Raw genomic sequence first — 22,041 nt, 5'->3', positions numbered from 1 at the left:
AATGGCATGAGGAAGAAGTGATTAAATTTTGAGAGTGATCCGGATCACTTTCTGGATCCAGGAATTTATTAAAGGATTCTGTACTATTGGGAGATAGGGTGGAGGTCTGCGCTCTCTGAGTGCTTTTCTAGTTTTCTCATATTTTGACATTTTGAATGAATAATTTGTAATTTTTATGTCATATTTTGACCTTTTAGACTCCCAATTTTGAATTTAAGTCATAATTTTACCTCTTTAAGTCATCATTTTCAATTTTAGCTCATATTTTGACATTTTCAACTTCTAATTTTTGGCTTTTTAGTCCCATATTTTGACCTATCAGACTCACAATTTAAAATTTTAAGTCATATTTTGACTTTTAAATTCATGATTTCAAATTTGATCTCAGATTTTGACTTTTCAAACTTATGATTTTAACTTTCTCCTCATATATTTGCTCTTTAAAAACTTTTTTTTTTAAATTTTTGATATTGTATTCTGATCTTTTGAACTAATAAATTGTATTTTTTTAATACTTATCATTTTGACTTTTTTGAATTTCCAAATGATTTATCATCAGTGCCGTTTTTCATATTTAATTACTGAAAATGAGGTTGACAGTTTTGGTTAAATGTTGACCCTGTTTGGCTCTCAGGTTAGACCTAAACCCAGAATCCGGCCCCTGCTATGATTGAGTTTGAAACCCTTGATCTACAGGAAATAATTCAGTAAACAATAAATCATCACATTATAGCTGAATGTTGTCCAAATGACTTTGACCTCCAGATAACTAAAAGTCTGATTGTTAAATTGATATAAAACTTTCCATTTACATGTAACATTTCCCTGTTTTGCACATGGAAATATACTTTGCAGGTAAAATTGCATACTTTATTGCCACTGTTTCTCAAAGTTTCGCTACCCTAATCAAAAGGATCAAGACAGCTGAATCCTGACCTGAGAGTTTCCAGCTTACAGTGTGGACTTCCTAGCCCAGCACAGAGCCGCTTCAGTCCCAAATCCTCCAGGTCGTTGTTACTCATATCCAGCTCTTTTAGACTTGAGGACTGGGAGCTGAGAACTGAGGACAGTGCTTCACAGCTTCTCTCTGATAGGTTACAACCGCTCAACCTGAGGAGGAATTAGAGATGAGCACAAACCGAAGCATGCAACTTGACATGAACATAAAAATATGTTTAATTTATCCACCTACAGAGCTTTCTTTGATGCTTTGACCACTGGCAGCAGCCTCAGGAGAGCCTCCTCTGAAGCGGAGTACTTCTTCAGGTCAAACACATCCAGATCATTTTCTGATGACAGCAAGATGAAGACCAGAGCTGACCACTGAGCAGGAGACAGTTCATCTGTGGAGAGGCGTCCTGATCTCATGGACTGTTGGATCTCCTCAACCAGAGAACGATCATTCAGTTCGTTGAGACAGTGGAACAGATTGATGCTTTTCTCTGCGGATGTATTCTCACTGATCTTTGTCTTGATGTACTGGGCTGTTTCCTGACTGGTCTGTGAGTCACTTCCTGTCTGTGTCAGCAGACCTCGGAGAAAGTTCTGATTTGTTGTCAGTGAAAGACCGAAAAGGAAGCGAAGGAACAAGTCCAGGTGTCCATTTGGACTCTGCAAAGCCTGGTCTACAGCACACTGGTGGAGGTGTTTCAGTTCAGGGTTGTCTCCAGGGATCAGGGATGCTGTTGGCCCTTCTGACATCAGATTGACTCCAGAGTTGGTGAGGGTCAGGTGGACATGAAAAGCAGCCAGGAACTCCTGGACACTCAGATGGACGAAGCAGAACACTTTTTCCGGGTACAGTCCTCTCTCCTCTATAGAGACTTGTGTGAACACTCCCGAGTACCTCGAGGCTTTGCTGATATCGATGTCACACCCCATCAGGTCTGATTCATAGAAGATCAGATTTCCTTCCTGGAGCTGCTCAAAAGCCAGTTTCCCCAGAGACTCAATCGTCTTCCTGCTTTCTGGACTCCAAAGGGTATCTGTGTCAGTACCTCCATCATACTTGATGGTTTTCCGTTTGGTTTGAACCACCAGGAAGTGGATGTACATCTCAGTCAGGGTCTTGGGCAGCTCTTCTGCCTCTCTGGTCTTCAGCAGATCCTCCAGAACTGTAGCAGTGATCCAGCAGAAGACCGGCATGTGGCACATGATGTGGAGGCTTCTGGATGTCTTGATGTGGGAGATGATCTTGTTTGCCTGATTCTTTTTGAACCTCTTCCTGAAGTACTCCTCCTTCTGTGGGTCGGTGAACCCTCTGACCTCAGTCACCCTGTCAACACATTTAGGAGGGATCTGATTGGCTGCTGCAGGTCGTGTGGTTATCCAGAGGCGAGCAGATGGAAGCAGGTTTCCTTTGATGAGGTTCGTCAGGAGCACATCCACTGAGGTGGACTCTGTGGCATCAGTCAGGATCTCATTTTTGAGGAAATCCAGAGGAAGTCGACACTCATCCAGCCCGTCAAAGATGAAGACGACCTGGAACTCTTCAAACCGGCTGATTCCTGTTTCTCTGATTTCAGTGAAGAAGTGATGAACGAGCTCCACCAAGCTGAACTTCTTCTCTCTCAGCACATTCAGCTCTCTGAAAGTGAACGGAAAAGTGAACTGGATGTCCTGGTTGGTTTTGCCTTCAGCCCAGTCCAGAGCGAACTTCTGAGTTAAGACTGTTTTCCCAATGCCAGCCACGCCCTTCGTCATCACTGTTCTGATTGGTCCATCTCTCCCAGGCAAAACTTTAAAGATGTCTTCTTGTCTGATGGTTGTCTCTGGTCTGTGTAGTTTCCTGGATGCTGTTTCAATCTTTCTGACCTCGTGTTCATCGTTGACCTCTCCAGGTCCCCCCTCAGTGATGTAGAGCTCTGTGTAGATCTGATTCAGAAGGGTTGAGTTTCCTGCTTTTTCAATCCCTTCAAACACAGACTGGAACTTCTTCTTTAGGCTGGATTTGAGTTTACTTGGGCAGTCAGCAGCAACAGTTCCTGGATAAAACCACATTGAATAAGTGAGCGACAGAAAAAGCTGCATCATTTTGCCTCCCTTTCCCATTTCTATTATGTTCTATCATCTTTCTACCTTGCAGAAAATCAGCCAGATCCTCCTGCTTCATGCTTCTTAAGAAATTCTCAGTGATCTTCAGAAATGCCTCTCTGCTGCTCCTCCTCCGCACCTCCTCTTCACTGTTCAACACCTCCTCATCCTTCCTCGGACCACCTAAGCTCAGAACTCTGTGGATCCACTCCATCTCGCTCATGAAAAAACTCTCAATTTTCTCTTTCAGCAGCTAGAACAGAACAAAAAGGAAATTTTGTCTTGTGGATCTGAGTTTTAAATGAGAGTAGCAGATGGTAAGCCTGCTGGTCTTAAAAGTGACCGACTGGTTCACAATGTAGGGGGTACTGTCTCAGAGTAATTAAGCAAAACCATACTTAAAGGGGACATATTTTACCCTTTTAAGACAAGTTTATATTGGTCTCAGAGGTCCCCAAAATATGTCTCTGAAGTCTGTTGGTGAAAAAAAAATTGTCTACCATTTGTTCATTTAATATTTGGTTGATAATAGAATAACAAATAAATGAAAAATGGCTCATTGCTTCCTTTTCTGTCGTTAAAAACTAAATCAAATAATGAAAACACTGATCATTTTCTATGTAGTTTACATTTCTGAAACAAAATCAAATTAACAGAAATGATGCATATTTTTGACTTTTGCTATTTATGTTGGGATCAGAGAATGTAATATGAAAAACAGCTGTAAGCAGTCAATATTGATTAGCATAACCTGGTGCAGGTGTTGTGCTCAGAGAAGCATCCTGAGAATCACATGCCCATCGCTGAGGAGTTCATGCTTCCTGTAATGATATACAGCAGTGGTTCTCAAATGGTGTGCCGTGGCACACTGGTGTGCCTAAAGGCAAGTCTAGGTGTGCCTTGGGAATTTGTCTAACTACACATTATTACTACAACTATGCAGCAACCAAAACTACTATAACCCATGTCTATAGCGCATGAGAGATTGCATTGCATCAAGCAACATTGCATAACCACTGTCTGTTAACCTGTTAAATATGCAGTTCTCTGCCCTGGAAATGGACTGTTTTCCACATGTAAAAATATGATATTTCATGCTTTATTTAGAAAACGGAGAGTCTGAGGTGTGGCACCTAGTATTGACTAGCCTCTAATTGCTGTGAGCCACATAGTTTTGCCTCCATGTTAGCAAAAGTCAGATCATAAAATGGCATTAAAGGATATGGAGAAAACACATGCATCACAATCTCCACTTTGTAAAACAAGATAAGTTTAATGAGTGAGAAAAGAGAAAGAAAATTAAGAATATCTTCTGGTAGGACACTCTTGGTTCCTTGTCATCCTCTGTGCTACCTCTTCCTTTTTTACTTGTCTATCTCAATGCAAGCAACAGAGAGGAAAATAGAAACAGGGAGACTGGGAATAAACCTCGCACCATCGAGCTGTATTGCAGTCCATCACTCTCAGGCTGTTGGGATACTACAAAAGGAAACTGTGACCAAACTGATTTTGTAGCTGGCACTCGCTCACGTTGCATAAAGTTGGGACATATTGTAGCATGTGACAGAGGCTATTTTGCAAGGACATGAAAATGGTGTGCCTTAAGACTTCAGCTTGATTTTTGGTGTTACTTGGAAAAAAAAGTTTGAGAACCATTGATATACGGGAACACAAACGCCAGCACCCTGAGTTAGGGCGCACTCACACTAGGCAATCTGTACTATGCCTGGATACATTTGAGCCTAAAAGTCCAGTACATTTGACCAGCATGAGTACACTCTTCCGTGCTTGGAGCCAGCATGCTTCCCTGGCTCTGGCACGGAAGAACAAGGTGGACCAAAGCATGGCACGAATGCAAATGAAGGAGCACAAGTGCAGGAACATGACTTAACTTAGTGTTTGTGTTCCGCATATCATTCCAGGAAGTGTGAACTCCTCAGCAATGGGCATGTGAGTCTCAGGATGCTTTTCTGAGCACAACACCTGCACCAGGTTATGCAAATTAATATTGAAATCATACTAACTGCTTACGCCTGTTTTTCATATTACATTCTCTGATCCCAACATTAATAGCCAAAGTCAAAAAGACGCATCATTTCCTGTTAATTTGATTTCGTTTCAGAAATGAAAACAAGAAAATGGAACATTTTTTCAAAAAAATTCTTTTTCAATTATCAATCAAATATTAAACGACAAATGATACACAGATTTTTGAGCCAACCAAACCTGGGGGGCGGTGCTAACTCCCCTCATGACATCATCAGGGGAGAATCTGAGAACGGCTTGTTTTAGCACACATTTTCTGAAAGGTGGAGAAAGAGAGGGGGGAGGGAATAGAATTTTTTGGTACTTGAGGGGATTGTGGACAGGACAGGGGCACTTATTTTGTTAAAAAAGCCTGAAAAGGTGATTTTTGCACAATATGTCCCCTTGAAATGCATTGTATTTACTAATCTTGATGTCAAATTGTCAGTCTTACTCCAGTCTGGACAGCAAAAAGAACATAGCTTCTTTAGGGTTGCCTGTGCTAAATTATTGCTCTTGTCCGTAAATTCCATGTGGTAAACTGTGTAGTGCACATTTTGTAAAAGGAAAGTTTAGTAACCTTTCAGTGTCAGTAACAGATTCTAGCAAACCATTTTATGAGGCATACAACAGCTTAGCAACGTCTTGGGCAAAAGTTTAAGATCACTTCCTGTGTATGGAGTTTTAACTGTTTCAGATCAGTCTTTTTATGTTTCTCTGTTTGTGTGGGCCTTTAAGATGAGTAAACGGCTTTGACAGAACTGATGATATTTGTGTTAAGTTGGTTGAATCTACCTCTGAAACATAGTTACCTGTCGTCAACACCAGCTCTTCTGCTGTCCGTTATAATGAGTAGTGCTATAGTTACGTGTCTGTAAATGCTCAGTGTATTTACATACCATAATTACGGAGTCCAGCTGTGTTTGATGCTGCAGGGTAGACCCACCAACTGGAACCTCTGATCTTTGGTGCTGAGCTCTGTGTAAGAAATATCATAATATAACAATCAACTCTATATACAAACTCAGATTCCAAAATAGCTGGGACATTGTTGACAATGTCCGAAAAAACAGAGCACAGGGATTTCCAAATCATTTACCATCCATGTTCAATGTTTAAACTGATAAAATTCAAATGTTTTGGAAATATATACACAATCTGAAACTCGTGGCAGTGTCACATTTCAAAAAAGTTGGCTCAGTGACAAGAACCATTTTTGCTGCTTTTTGCCACTTCATTTAGTTGCATTTGAACCTTTTTGTACATTTTTTCCACTTTCTCGTCAGTTGTGTCACATTTTTGACTCTTCTCTTCACCACTTTTAACCTGTTTTTCTTGTTTTTTTTTACCCTTGTCTTTTGTCTTACTTTTTTTTTTTAAGTTTTATTTTGGGAATTTTCTTGCCTTTTTTGATAGAGGAGGACAGTGGATAGAGTTGGAAACAGGGATGAGAGTGGTGAGAGACATGCGGTAAAGGGCCTCAGGCTGGATTCGAACCTGGGCCGTCCACGTATATGGGGCGCGCCTTAACCACTTGGCCACCTGCGCCCCTATTTATTTTACTTTTAACCCACTTTTTGCTCGATTTTGCCACATTTTTTACCACTTTAATCTCATTTTTGCCACCTTTTTGCCCAATTTTTCCATTTTTTAAAATCACCTTTAACCCATTTTTGCCACTCTTTTTACAATTATTCAGTTCTTCTCAATAAAGTTGTCTCAATTTCGTCTGCTTTATTTTCTGGCATCCTGTTATTTGCACACATTATTGCCCTGCTATGAATTTTACATTTTTAGAAGGCCACATTGTACCAAAGCACAAATAAATAAATCAAATTTTTGTTGCTTTGATAAGAGCCTTTATTATTTGGATTGAATATACTAGTTATCAAAGCTTAATCTAACAATGGACCATGGTTTTGCTGACCTCCATGAACCCCAGTTGGTTGGGATCAACCTTGTGGGCAACCTTGACTGTAATATTTTTTAAAGAGTCTATATGAATAGATCTTGAGGTTTTGGCTTAACCTGAGGTGTGCCTTGGGCAAAAACAGGGTTGAAAACCACTTCTCTACACTACAGGTTTAAAAATCAGTAGGATTGCCCATCAACCAGCCACTCTGGATGGACAAACAGCTGGGTGCAGGTCTAACAGAGTCTGAATTCTCATGGTCACTACAGACAGAATCAAAACCACTGGTGGATAAACATGAACACTGAAAACTTCAACAGTACAGTGCTGCTAAAATCACTTTTTAAAATGGACAAAAATGCGGGATAAACTCTCACCTTTGATCAGCAGGGTGTTGTCCATCTTTAAAGTCAGTAAACCACTCCTTTGAAGAGTCACTCTTACATGAAACATGGCTGGGAGTGTGTCCAAGTCTGCATGAAGATGGTAATGGAGAATTTGTTTTAGCCACATTTCAAATTTGAGGGTTCAAGAAAAAAACTGAAGAACTAAACCAGTGCAGTACTGCATTAAAAACTGGCATCATTTATTTTGTGATGGCTCAGGAACACTTTGGAAAACCACTGTCAGTTATCACAGTACTACAAATGTAAGTTAAGACTACAACGCAAAGGAAAAAGCCATGTATTAATATCCAGATGTGCCTCCAACTTCTCTGGGCCTGTGCTCAGTGAAAGTGTAAAAAAGTGTGCTGTGGTCTGACTTGTCACAAGACAATTCCAATCCACTTTGCACGAGTCACAACAACATGGCTTCACAATAACAGAGTGCAGGTACTAGAACCTTCTCGCATTGAAAAAGTGTAGCACATTATGAAGCAAAAAATTCAACAGGAATCTAGCACTGTTTAGAAACTGAAGATGAACATCAAGCTGGAATGGGACAGAACTCCACTTTCAATACTTCGGTAAAGTAGTCCTCCATGTGGGGGTCAGGGCCCCCTTGAGAGGGGGCACAAGATGCCACAAAAAACTATGAGTATTTTTAAAATGATATAAACTGTATACCAATTTTTTAATGAAAATTGAGCATGAAATTAGTTAAATGTAAAATAAAAACATGGTTGTTTGGTGAGATTTATGCTGAAATCAAAGTAATCAGAAAAGCTGTAAAAGAAAAATGTCTGCATTAAGATGTGGTCAGGTTTTAAGAAAAGGGATTTATATTATTGTGAAGGCCATATACTGCAGTAGAAATGAATAAAAAAAGACATTTGTTACTTTGAGAAGAGTGGTTATTATTTAGGTTAAATATTAATCATGGATATCAAGCTTAAATTAACAATGGACCATGATTTTGCTAACCCCCAGTTTGGCTGGGCCCCAGGTGAAGCTCCCCCCTTTAACCCTCCTTTAGAGGAACGTGAAGTTTTCATACGTCACCTCTGACTGTCATGGGGATTTTCATCTTTAAAATCAGGTTCGCCCATCGACCGGTCACTCTGGATGGGCAGACAGCTGGGTTCAGGTCCAACAGAGTCTGGATTCTCATTGTCACCACAGACAGAATCATAACCACTGGTGGATAAACATTAACACTGAAAACTTCAACAGTACAGTGCTGCTAAAACCACTTTTTAAAATGGACAAATATGTGGGATAAGCTCTCACCTTTGATCAGCAGGGTGTCCATCTCTAAATTTAGCAGACCACGCCTTTGAGTGGTCACTCTTGATAGAGGCACAGCTGGGAGTGGGTCCAAGTCTGCATGAAGACGGTTATGTAGACTTTACTATTTTTTTGCTAACGTTTCAGATTTGAGGATTCAAGCAAAAAGAACACATCGGCACTTTATACCTTTTTTTTCCTGTGCATCATCGCAGCTCTTTTATAGACCTTTCCACAGCTGGTACAGTTGAAACCAGAAGTTTACACAGCATAAAAACAAAACTTTTTTTCTCATTGTCTGACATGAAATCAGACTAAACTTTTCCTGTTTTAGCTCAGGTAGAATAACCAAAATTATTCTATTTGCTGAATGCCAGAATAATGAGAGAGGATTATTTAGTTACATTTTAGTTTGCATACACTAAGGTTACTATGCCTTTAAACAATTTGGGAAAGCTTAGATGATGATGTCATGGCTTTGGAAGCTTCTGATAGGTTAACCGAGTTAATTGGAGGCTCACCTGTGGATGTGTTTTAAGGCACACTTCAGACACCCTGCTTACTTGTGTTGCATCATGGGAAAATCCAGAAAAATCAGCCAAGATATCAGGAAGAGGATTGTTCATCCTTGGGTACAGTTAGAGATGCATGTGTGTGAACTTCTAGTTTCAACTGTAATACTTTTAAGTAAGCTAAAGCAGTGGTTCTCAATGTTGGGGTCAGGACCCCCTTTGGGGTCCCAAGACACTGTGATGGGGTCACCAGATGCCTTTAAAAAACTACGAATATTTTTTCAATGTGTATTTTACCCATTTTTATACAAATATATGCATAAAATGAGTTAAATGTAAAACATGGTCATTTGGGGAGATTTATGCTGAAATGTGTGTTTTATCAGCAGCATTGTTGCTAGAATCCTGATTAACAGTTTGGAGCTGAAAGTGTGTCAAACTATAGGTGGGTTCTAATGTTAAAAGCATTCATTTGTGCTACTTTTTAACCACTTTTCCCACCCAATTTGGCTACAATTATTTTACACTTTTCATCAATTTTGCACAATTTCAACCCACTTTTGCCACTTTCAACCAATTTTGCCAGATTTGAACCTGTTCTCATCACTTCCTCCCACCAATTTTTGGCCAAATTAAACACATCTTTGCCACATTTTTGTCAATTTCAAAACATTTCCACCACTTTTCTGCCGGTTTTTGACACTTCTAAACCAATTCTTGCTACTTTTCACCTATTATTGCCTCTGTTAACCCATTATTGCCTCTATTAACCCCTCTTTACCACTTTTTACATACACTTTTGCCCATTTTAACCACATCTCACTATATGTTATGCCCATTTTTCCCATTAAACCCATTTCTGCCAATTTCTTGTTGGCATTTTACTTTATTTTCCACCCATTTTGCCACTCTGTCACCTTTGAATGCCTTTTTACCACTTTTTACATCATTTGTTGCTACTTTTACCCATTATTGCCTGTTTTTTCTGTATTTAATTAAACTTCTAAGCACTTTTGCTACTTTTAAAATCAAATTTCAGCGCCGTTTCCTTCAGTTTTTGCCATTATTAACCCATTTTAGCAATTTTAACCTGTTTTAATTCTGTTCAAAGGATATGACAGTTTCCTCATTTTGGAGCTGAAAAGTGTGTCAAACTTTTTGGGTTAGGGTTAGGTTGTCACTTTTTGTCCATTTTTTGAACAATTTGAACCAATTTTTTCCCTTTTTTCACCCATTGTTACCACTTACCACCAATTTTTCCACATTTAAACCTTTTTCCATCACTTTTTCCCACCAATTTTTGCCAACTTTAACATTTTTTTGCCAATTAAAACCCTTATATGTCTATTTTAAACACTTCCCACCAATATTTTCTGCCTGTTTTTACCACTCTAAACTCATTCTTGCCACTTTCTTCCCATTATTGCCACAGTTGAGCCATGATAACCACTATTAACCCCTTTTTACACCAATTTTAACCACATTTCACCATTCTTTATACCCCTTTTGCCAGATTAACACATTTCTGCCTCAGTTAACCATTTTTTTCCAGTTTAAAACACTTTTTCACAATTTTATATCCCATTTCACCAAATTTTCCACCACTGTTGCCACTTCAAACCCAGTCCGCCACTTTCTAATCCCCATTTACCACTTTGCATGTCCATTTTTGCCTCTTTCTTTGCCACTTTAATCAAATTTTTGCCACTTCTAACCCATTTTAAAATCTGATTTTACCACTTTTTTCACCAATTTCTGCCATTTTTAACCCATTTTGATTTTTTTTTTTTTTAAGAAAAGTGATTTACATTTTTAGAAGGCGATATACTATGGCACAATTGAATAAAAAAGATCTTTGTTGCTTTGTGGGTATTATTCAGGTTAAATATAAAACACAGCTCTACTTTATAATGAATCATGATTTTGCTAACTCCATGATCCTCCAGTCTGGCTGGGCCCCAGAAAGCTCACCCCTTTATCCCCCTTATGGACACCCTTTTCTACACATGACTATTCTTGAATGTTTATGGTCCCTGGTCTCTGGCACCTTTATTTTGGGGGTCACAGGTTGAAAAGGTTAAGAACCACTGCGCAAGATAATGATGGCTTTAATAAAAATGAATACGACTGGTTCAAGAGCTTCAATCCAAGAGACAATCAGATGACATTCTTACATTTGCTCAGCAGACTGATGTCCCTCCATGAAGCTCAGAGGTTTTTCTTTATACCAGTCACTCCTGAAGGACACACAGCTGGAAGAAGATAAAGGCTGAAACATCTGTACATCACAGAATCACACAGTTTCCCTCCTGATTCTACCACCAGAGGGCGCCACAGGAAGATGTGATTTACAAGACTGAGGATGAATTATGAGAACATTTCTAATGATATGCTCTGTTTTTTGTTCACTAACATGGAGCCATTTATATTATCCTCTGTTCAGCAGTTTAATGTTTCACAGATAAAAAAGACTTACCAGGAAATCTGAGATCTTTATCCACATTCTTCTGTCACCTGTAGAGGAAACACAGAGAGAAACTGCATCAGTCATAATCATACATCTGAGACTGAGTTTAAGGTGTGACAAAAACAACACAGTCATTTTTTTTTACCTGTATTAAAATGAATTCAGCACCAAGAAAATGCTGAATGTAATATGTTCATAAAAGTTGGGATTGAGAATGTAGCTGCATGCTCATAAACACCTGGAACATTCCACAGGTTAGAAAAGGAGCGTCAAACTCAGTCACAGCAGGGGATGGACTCTAGATCTAGGTCTAACCTGAGAGCCCAACAGGGTCAACATTTAACCTTAAACTGTCAGCCTTATTTTCACCACTGATGAATTATGGGGAAAAACTTGGCACTGCTGAAAAATGATTCTGAGATTAAAAAAAGCCAAAATTAGAAGTTTAAAGGCTCAAAATCTGAGAAAAAAGTCATTCTCATCAGTGCAAAAGGTCAAAACACAAAAATAAGTCAAAACTAAGTTTTTAAAAGGTAAATATATGAGAAAGAGTCCAATTCATGAGTTTGAAAGGTCAAAATAGGAGTAGAGATTTTAAATTGTGAGTCTAAAAGGTCAAAATATGGGATTTAAAGTCAACGTTAAGATTGAAAGTTAAACATGTGAGACTAAAAGGTCAAAATATGACTTAAATGTATGACTGTGACACTTAAAAGATTTTTAAAAACTGGAAAATCTGGAAGAATTGGAACACTGGGAAACTGATTTGAAATTGTGAAACTAGGAAACTGAAAGGTCAAAATATAACTAAGATTTTAACTTGTGAGTGACACTAAAAAGATCATAACATCGGGAAAATTGGGAGAGTTGGGAAATTGGTAAACTAAAAGTGCAAAATACGACTCAACATTTCAAATGTGGAAAGCATAAGGTCAAAATATTATTTAAATTTAAAATTATGACACTAAAGTTAAAATTTTGACTATACACTTGATGTTTTGAAAATTAAATCTTAAATTATGACTTAAATGTTCAATCGTGATACTAAAAGATTAAAATATGACTTAAAATTAAAAACTGTGACACTAAAAGGTAAAAATATGACTTAAAATTAAAAATTGGTAAACTAAAAGGTCAAAATATGACTTAAAATTTGAAATTGTGAACCTTAAAGGTCAAAATGTGACTTCTAATTTAAAATTGTGAACCTAAAAGGTCAAAATATGACTTAAAATTTAAAATTGTGAACCTAAAAGGTCAAAATGTGACTGAAAATTTAAAATTACGAATCTAAAAGGTCAAAATATGACTTACAAAATACACTTGTGGAAACTAAAAGGTCAAAATATGACTTAAAATTTGAAATTGTGAACCTTAAAGGTCAAAATGTGACTTCGAATTTAAAATTGTGAACCTAAAAGGTCAAAATATGACTTAAAATTTAAAATTGTGAACGTAAAAGGTCAAAATGTGACTGAAAATTTAAAATTACGAATCTAAAAGGTCAAAATATGACTTACAAAATACACTTGTGGAAACTAAAAGGTCAAAATATGACTTAAAATTCAAAATTACAAAATTTTAATCTCAAAATTGGACTTATATGTAAAACTGCAAAACTAAAAGGTCAAAATATAAACTAAAATGCAGGCCAAAATCTTCAATAAAACAATAAAAAAGTGTTACTGTTTTATATAGCAAACATTTGTATGATCCTTGACAATTCCAAAAACTATCAAAGTTGACCTGCATTTCACAACTTAATGGGGAAATGGAAGGAAATAATAGAAGCTTGACCTGGTTTACTTAATTTGCGGTCAAAGCTGGATGTGTGGACACATGATCTCTGGTAGAAGTACATTAAAAGCTAGCAATTTTCTATTTTTTTCAATCAATTATATTTTCAAATCAAGAAAGTCAAAATGTAAAATAAATGCTTACAGTAATTAAATTACTGATCAAAAATTACTTTTAATGGAATAATTTCAGTGAGTTCATTTCTACTCTTTTACAATAAAACAGTCAAAATGACTTCCACGCTCATTCTAGAGTCTAAACTCAGCACAGAAAGTAAAGCAGCTTGTGTTTGCTAGATTATTTAAATAAATCATATATAACATATATTTTCAAAGATCTACCTAATCTATCTAACAAACCTTTATTTTGTGCTACGTTTAGTTTACAGCAGCTGACTCTCATGGCAGTGTTCTACTGACCTCGTTTTAAAGAGTCATTTCCACCACAAACTTTAACACAGTGGCACATGACTTTTTTAATGGCTTTTACAGTGAACAGCTGTTTGTGACGACAGCAACAGTCAGGTGTGATAACGGTGGCGGCAGGTATAAATCCAAGAAGAGGGGCTGACATTTTCAGCTCCACTCTTGTCAGGATACAGGATACCCAGGTAAGACTCAACATGTTTATCTCTCTATCATTATAACAGCTAAAAGGAACTTTAGAGATTTTGGGCTGAAAAAAAAACCTACCTGGAGTGGGTCCTTAGAATCATGACTTTTACTGGAAATACAATACCTGTCAAATTTGCTTTTACACCTTAAATTTTGCCAATTAAATGAATCAGCTATGTATGTAATAGAGCTGTGTATCACCACTGACTGAGTCATTGATTACTGTAGGGATGTTTCCTATTTCACTTATAAAAACCTATTTTACTCTAATATGAAAAAGATTCCTAGAAAACTAAATCAGAAACAAGAAACCAAGACCATGATCTAACAAAATAACTGAAACCAAACTGTAACAATTATTATTGTTATTGTAAACTGAAATAAAAATGAGACTTAACGAAAAAATGAAAACTGACTGAAACCATATTGTGTGCTTCTGAAACGAACTAAAATAAAATCAATTAATTAATCTGTCTCAAGCGCTGATTTACATTTTGGATAAGCTTGTGCACTGCAAAAGTCAGAAATGGGTTCTTCACTTAAACAATATTTATATATATTTTTTGTTGTTTTTCTAAGAACTGGGGGGCCTTGGGACTCTGATTTAAGGACTTATGCAGGACTGGTCTGTGCACACATGAGAGAATATCAGGAAGGTTCTACAACATATTTACAACAATTACAACTACTAATACCTCAAGCATTTAAATGAAAATGTTGGACCACCAAACTCTTGGACCCCCACCCAAGTCTGGGAAGTGACAAACTCATTTTAGGTCTTGAGTTGTATTTAATCTTAAATTTGAAAACTAAAAATTTACAGTAGCCAAAAAAAAATTTTGAGAGGCAATTTTTTTTTTCTGAGATTAAAGTCAGAATTCTAAGGAAAAAAGTAAAAGTTGAATTCTGTCATTTTCCCCCAGAATTCTGATTTTCTTTTCTCACAAGTACAACAAACTGCATCTCAAAAAAATTTAAATTAAATTGAAACAAACAAACAAAAAAAAATCAGTGTCCCTAATCCTCTGCATTACACATTAATTATGGCACAGAGTGGGACAGTTGAAACATGGAAAAAATACCCACATAGAAATACCCAAGTATAAAAGCATATTTCTGCATATAGCTTGATTTTGGCTCACTTATCCAACTTTGAATATTTAATTTGCTCTGTTCGTGGAGCTCTGATTAGTAAGTGGTGTTAAGAGGTTTACACTACACAGTGTTTAATTTTTTATACTAAATAAGAGATACTGGCATTAAAACTGAGGATCAACATTCGTTTTTAGCACCCACAGTGTAATTAAACTGTCCTTTTAACATGATTATTTTTAAGTTAGTTGGTTGGGAGTATGTTAAGTATTAACATATTGAGGCGTCCTATGGCGAGCATCAGGAAATGTAGTCTGCTAAAAAGCATCCACAGCCTTAACTTTAGGCCCCTCAGGTTTCACAGGTGCTAACTCACTGTCACAGTGGGTAACTTCACTCATGGTGCACAACTTTCTCACTTTAAAACACAACAACAATCCATCAGATACGCAAGGAGATCCCTGCAGGGATCATTACACAACAGGCAAAATCTAAACACACGCCCAAGAGCATGATGGGGAAACTCCACCCACATATCCCCCAGATTTCCCCCCAGACCCTGGTTATGGAGTGCAAACAACACATAAATTAGCTGCCAAAAGTAACACTTGTGTGTTTGCTGTTTTTGTTGCAGGAAAGCAAAGAAAGAAAAACAAGATGAACGGGTCCATGGCTCATGATGGTGCATGGATGATGGAGACCAGCCGCCTCCCTGGCATCTCACACTATTGGGACACGACTGCTCGAACTGGAGAGAGATTTTACTGGGAAATGGATGCATCTTTTGGTCTCGTCCTGGCAGGCATGTGTACTGGGCTCCTCAATCTCGTTGTCGTCGTGATATTCATGAGCTTAAAAAAACTCCACACCGGACCCACTGTGTTCAAGGTGTCTCTTGCCTTCACCCACGTCTTCCAGCTGATGTCCTCACCTTTTGCAGCGATGGTTCTGCGGAAGGTCACCTGCAACACGAACTTGTGTGGAGCTCTGGTGGAAGTGGGGTTAGGTTGCAGTTACTCTGGAGTCTTTCTCCACCTGTTGGTGGTGCTTGAGTTCATGCTGATCCGGATGAAGCCTCACCTGAGCTCCAAATTCCAGCACCTGAGTTGGAACCTTCCTGTCGTCCTTGTATCATATCTCATTGGCTTAGTTTCTTATTACTCTCCAGAAGCTTATGTGTTTATGGGCTCTGTGGCGCTGGCTCTGACTTTTTTCATTGTGATTCTCGCCTGCATCTCCTGCCAAAGCATGGACAAACGCTTGATGCTAGCTGTTCTGTCAGCCGTGCTCACCTTTGGACTCACTTGCTTTCCCAATTTTGTGGCTGTGTGCATGGAACTCAACCATGTGTATGACACTAGATTTATAATTCTTCTGTTTCTGACAAACATGCGTCTCACAACAGATGGATTTCTGTGTTGGGTGATCTGCTGGGGACCTCCTGAAGCCGCCCAAGAACAGTCAGAAGATGGCCAGGTGAACCTTAAGCCTCCCCCCTATGTCAGTTTCCAGACTAACATGAGTGAATCCAACTCCTAAACAAATGCCTACTGAGCAAAATAAAGCTTTTATCCAAAAATCCTGGTCCATGCCCTATGCTCTCATACAATTGCACACTTTAATCTGAAATAATATTTTCTAGGAAGTCTTGTTTTGCATTTTATGATGCATTAAAAGAATATTTTACCTTCTTGCATTAAAAACTGCCACTCTATTATGAGTGTATTTGCTTTATTTTGTTTTTTCACTTTTCATGAGGTGATGTCAAATCATGATCTCACCAAGGTTGCAAATATTGCAAGATGTCTATAACCACAACTGTAAAAGTCACTTTATACACTGGAAAAGAGAGACTTTTTGGATGAATTTCACTAAATCACTGTCCACTCTTAAGGGCTGCCACATCCCTCAGTCCCCTTCACTCTGTTTACTTGGCAATACATCAACTATTAATCCAACAAATCAAACCATAAACTACTACCACCAACAGCCCTGACTATCCACCAGAAAACACTATTCACTAACTATTCACTAACACTATTCAATGGAAGAACTTACTTTATGAACACATCTCTATGGAAAACTAACCCACCACCACTCAGCACTCAGCTGTAGAACCCCCATCTGTTTGGTCCTCTCTGTTGACCTTTCTACAAACCTGAATTTACCCTTTATTATGATTATTATCATTATTATTATTATTAATACCATTACTATTATTACTATTATCATTAACATTTTCATTATTATTTCAAAACTGCCCCTTTTCGACACAAATCTATGCAACTTTTCACTCAGTTTAAGCAACTTCGCTTTGCAACTTTTTGCCCATTTTCTGCCTCTTCTTTATGCAACTTTTCACACATTTTCCCCACTTCTCTTTGCAACTTTTTGTATGTTTTTTTGCCACTTCTCCTCACAATTTTTTGCCCATTTTTGCTACTTCTCTTTGAAACTTTTGGCCCATTCTTTCTTCTTCTCTTTGCACATGTTTTCTCCATTTTTGCCCCACATCTCTTTGCAACTTTTCACCCTGTTTTAGCAATCTCTCTTTGCAAATTTTTGCCCATTTTTGCCCCTTTTTTTTGTAACATTTGTCCATTTTTGCCCCACTTCTCTTTGCAACTTTTCACCCTGTTAAAGCAACTTCTCTTTGCAACTTTTGGCCCATTTTTGCCACTTCTCTTTGCAACTTTTCACCCTGTTTAAGCAACCTATCTTTGCAACTTCTGGCCCATTTTTTCCACTTCTTTTTGCAAAGTTTGGGCAATTTTTGCCGCTTGTCTTTGCAACTTTTCACACATTTTCCCCACTTCTCTTTGCTACTTTTTGCATGGTTTTTGCCACTTATCTCTGGCACTGTTTGACCTGTTTTAGCAACTTCTCTTTGCAACTTTTTTCCCATTTTTGCTACTTCCGGTTGCAATTTTTTGCCCATTTTTGCCAGTTCTGTTTGCAACTTTTTGCCCATTTTTGCCAGTTTAAACCACTTCAGCTAATTTCTTATTGCCATTTTACTTAATTTTCCACCCATTTTGCCACTCTGATCACCTTTGAATCCTTTTTTTCCATAATTTTTTACTACGTTGTACCCATTTTTACCTTGTTTTTATTCCTAATTTCTGTACAATTTTAAAAAACCTCTGCTACTTTTAAAATTACATTTCAGAGTCTTTTCCTTCAGTTCTTTTCAGTTCAGTTATTAACCCATTTTAGTCATTTCAACCCGTCTCAATTGTTTTTAAAAAAATTTACATTTACATTTTTAGAAGGCTATTTACCATGGCAAAAATGAATAAAAAAGATCTTTGTTGCTTTTTGGGTATTAGTCAGGTTAAGTATAAAACATGGATGTCACAGCTCTACTTTATAATGAATCTGGGCCCTAGAAAGCTCACCCCTTTATCCCCCTTATGGACGGCCTTTTCTACACACGACTATTCTTGAATGTTCATGGCCGTGTCCAACCACCGTCAGGTACAATGGGGGTCCCCGGTCTCTGGCACCTTTATTTTGGGAGTTGTGGGCTGAAAAGGTTAAGAACCACTGCGCAAGATAATGATGGCTTTGATAAAAATGCATACGACTGGTTCAAGAGCTGTCTTATAGGCTAGAGCAGGGTGTAACTCTAGTTAATAAAAGTTTAAAGAGGAACAGAATCCAAGGTGCTTGAAGTCCAGCTCCAGAACTGCACTGATAAATGAGGGATTTGTGATTTTCCTGAAGTAAACATCATGAAGTCATGAAGATGAGCTTCAATCCCAGAGACAATCAGATGACATTCTTACATTTGCTCAGCAGACTGATGTCCCTCCATGAAGCTCAGAGGTTTTTCTTTATACCAGTCACTCCTGAAGGACACACAGCTGGAAGAAGATAAAGGCTGAAACATCTGTACATCACAGAATCACACAGTTTCCCTCCTGATTCTACCACCAGAGGGTGCCACAGGAAGATGTGATTTACAAGACTGAGGATGAATTATGAGAACATTTCTAATGATATGCTCTGTTTTTTGTTCACTAACATGGAGCCATTTATATTATCCTCTGTTCAGCAGTTTAATGTTTCACAGATAAAAAAGACTTACCAGGAAATCTGAGATCTTTATCCACATTCTTCTGTCACCTGTAGAGGAAACACAGAGAGAAACTGCATCAGTCATAATCATACATCTGAGACTGAGTTTAAGGTGTGACAAAAACAACACAGTCATTTTTTTACCTGTATTAAAATGAATTCAGCACCAAGAAAATGCTGAATGTAATATGTTCATAAAAGTTGGGATTGAGAATGTAGCTGCATGCTCATAAACACCTGGAACATTCCACAGGTTAGAAAAGGAGCGTCAAACTCAATCACAGCAGGGGCTGGACTCTAGATCTAGGTCTAACCTGAGAGCCCAACAGGGTCAACATTTGACCTTAAACTGTCAGCCTTATTTTCACCACTGATGAATTATGGGGAAAAAACCTTAGCACTGCTGATAAATGATTCTGAGATTTTACAAAAAGCCAAAATTATAAAATTAAAGGCTCAAAATCGGAGAAAAAAAAGTTGTTCTTATCAGTGCAAAAGGCCAAAACACGATACCGTAAAATACCAAATAATAGCTGGGGCGTTTATTTGTTTCAATCTCTGAGCAGACCAGGTGTTTATTTGGGACCAGGCGGCTATTTGGAACAGGTGTTTAATTCCTTTTTTACAAAAATCTTGCTTAGCAAAAATTGGAAAAATATGGTAAATTTAATCAAACTATTTATTTACACCAGGATGAATATCACTTTTACATTTTGAAGACAAGATTACAGTATCCTAGTTATACTTTTGTCTTCTTCTGTCAACTCAACACTCTCTAAACATTTTAAATACTGGTAAGGAACTAAACAAACACAGAGTTGACGACAGACAGTTTAAAGTCAATGTAATACTTTTTATTTTTTCCCTGCACTGAGCGTGGTCATCCCAAGATAACATACGTGGATGTACTCAAGAAAGACATAGGAGTGCAAAGTACCGAGGAGCTGGCTAGACATATGGAGAACCGGGATGACTGGAAGCAGTGATGGCGGGCTCGTCTGAGGACGACCTAGTAGTAGTAGTAGGGCATGGCGCTGCTATCTCACTTGAGAAAACCAGCAAGGGACGGAGGTACCCCAGCCAATGAGGAGGCTTGTTCTCGCAGCCAATCAGGCTCAGGTCAAAGGAAGTTCTTATTGGCCGCTGTAGCTTCCGTATTTCAGCTCAGTGAGAAGTTGATTCAATGGTGGAATTACAGCTGTGTTCGGTCCTGTGTAGAACTTGTTCATGATGAGATGAAGTGTTTTCTTGCCTGTGATTCGGCCATTGATTTCAGTGGAAAAGGAGAGCAAAATCACTCCACAAGCTCTTTGCCACCATAAGTATTCAATCGGTCTTTGTCAGGTGACGTCAGATCTGTAAAAGCCGCAGTGCATTTTGGGTCATTTCACCATTTTTGTGGGTAAAAACAATTCAGCGCGGAAAAGACATAACCTTAGCTTGGATCTTTCCTTCTTGTTTGAAAAATGGTTCACTGGTATTGCGTGAAAGGCTACACCAGTAATTCGAGTGGTCGAAAATTCAACCGTGGGATACGATTTTTCAGTTTCCCCCTGGAAGAGGGGTTATGGGCAGCAGGCGGAGGACATAACAGAGCCGTCGGGTTTCCTGGGTTGCTGCAGTGAGACGTACGGTCATCACTTTCAACAACAACATATCTTCTTTAATGCGAGTTTGCTCATAAAGGTAAATAAAAGTTTTTGTTTGTTTAAATAATGACCGTGATAATCCATGGGACGGTTGTCTGGCCTGTAAAGTTCGCTAGAGCTGATGTTGTATTTTACCGTTGTTGTTTATTACACAGATAAACAACACGGAGGGAGGGCAGCACACCTTGATTGATCTAGTCTTGTTAAATTTTATTTGCTTAACACAATTTTATATGAAGGTAGTTAAGAATCACATTCACATAAGCATTTTTCATTTTTATTTTACTCCCAAGCACACACGTTTGACTACCACTACTACTTTACTAACTAGATGACAGTTTAAAAGTACTTGTGATATATTTCAAAGGTAAATTTTGTGCTTCCTACTGCACATTAAAATGTACTCAAATTCTAATGTTATTGCAGGTCAACCTGCATATGAGCCGATGGAGACTGACCCAGACTGGGCTCCTCCCTCCCTGCATCTGGGCCACAATGACGTCAGACCCACAAACACTGCAAGCTCTGCCAGAGGAGGTTAACCGGGAACAGCTGAGGAACTTCAACACATTACAAGCGGTGTGGTGTGGTGAGATGCTGGTGAACAAGACGATGCTGAAGGGACACAGGAGTCTGCAGAATGTGGTCAACTACAGACTGTCGATGGGACACAGGAGTCTGCAGAATGTGGTCAACTACAGACTGTCGATGGGACACAGGAGTCTGCAGAATGTGGTCAACTATAGACTGTCGATGGGACACAGGAGTCTGCAGAAAAGTTGCCAGCTAAACTCTGGGGATTAGTTACCCTTTAAGGCAGAGTACAAAAAGAGGTGATGTTCAGTACAGTAGTTTGAATGGTTAAATAAACTGTCATGCTATAAGGTACAATTTAATGCTGTGCTCATGGATTTTGTATATTTTGTAGTGCAAAACTGTATTTGACACTGTTTTAACAATAAACTATGAACAATTTAATTTTCCAAAAAGGTATTGATCGTGACTATTTCCTTTTTATAATGAGCAATAGTATGTAAAACTATATATATTAAACCAATACATAGTAATGTCGATGTTGAATAGTTGATGATGAAATGAATAGTTAGAATATAGAATAGTATATATATATATATACACACACATATCTATCTATATATATATATATATATATATAACTTTGTTAATTGTTGACA

The 22,041-nt window shown here is 38.1% G+C and overlaps 1 protein-coding gene across 4 annotated transcripts in view; it reads right to left on the bottom strand.

Annotated features, from left to right (window-relative positions):
• Nucleotides 1-22,041, bottom strand: part of LOC121504076 (protein NLRC3-like) — a 42,820-nt gene that overhangs the window by 6,807 nt on the left and 13,972 nt on the right. For 2 of the 4 annotated variants that reach the window (XM_041778682.1, XM_041778683.1), the window contains 11 exons: nucleotides 19,210-19,247; nucleotides 18,908-18,985; nucleotides 11,626-11,663; nucleotides 11,324-11,401; nucleotides 8,641-8,733; nucleotides 8,413-8,547; nucleotides 7,348-7,443; nucleotides 5,958-6,036; nucleotides 3,079-3,286; nucleotides 1,193-2,984; nucleotides 937-1,110 (listed from right to left, as the gene is read on the bottom strand). In XM_041778682.1, coding sequence (XP_041634616.1) covers nucleotides 937-1,110; nucleotides 1,193-2,984; nucleotides 3,079-3,286; nucleotides 5,958-6,036; nucleotides 7,348-7,443; nucleotides 8,413-8,547; nucleotides 8,641-8,733; nucleotides 11,324-11,352 — 2,606 coding nt within the window. In that variant the 5' untranslated portion in view covers nucleotides 11,353-11,401; nucleotides 11,626-11,663; nucleotides 18,908-18,985; nucleotides 19,210-19,247. Of the gene's footprint in view, nucleotides 1-936; nucleotides 1,111-1,192; nucleotides 2,985-3,078; nucleotides 3,287-5,957; nucleotides 6,037-7,347; nucleotides 7,444-8,412; nucleotides 8,548-8,640; nucleotides 8,734-11,323; nucleotides 11,402-11,625; nucleotides 11,664-18,907; nucleotides 18,986-19,209; nucleotides 19,248-22,041 lie in introns of those variants that run through there. The other 2 variants (XM_041778685.1, XM_041778684.1) reach the window with 2 other exon arrangements.

This window comes from Cheilinus undulatus, linkage group 22, assembly GCF_018320785.1.
Source record: "Cheilinus undulatus linkage group 22, ASM1832078v1, whole genome shotgun sequence".
Taxonomy (NCBI): Eukaryota; Metazoa; Chordata; class Actinopteri; order Labriformes; family Labridae; genus Cheilinus; species Cheilinus undulatus.
This window is presented reverse-complemented; position numbering and strand designations above follow the sequence as displayed.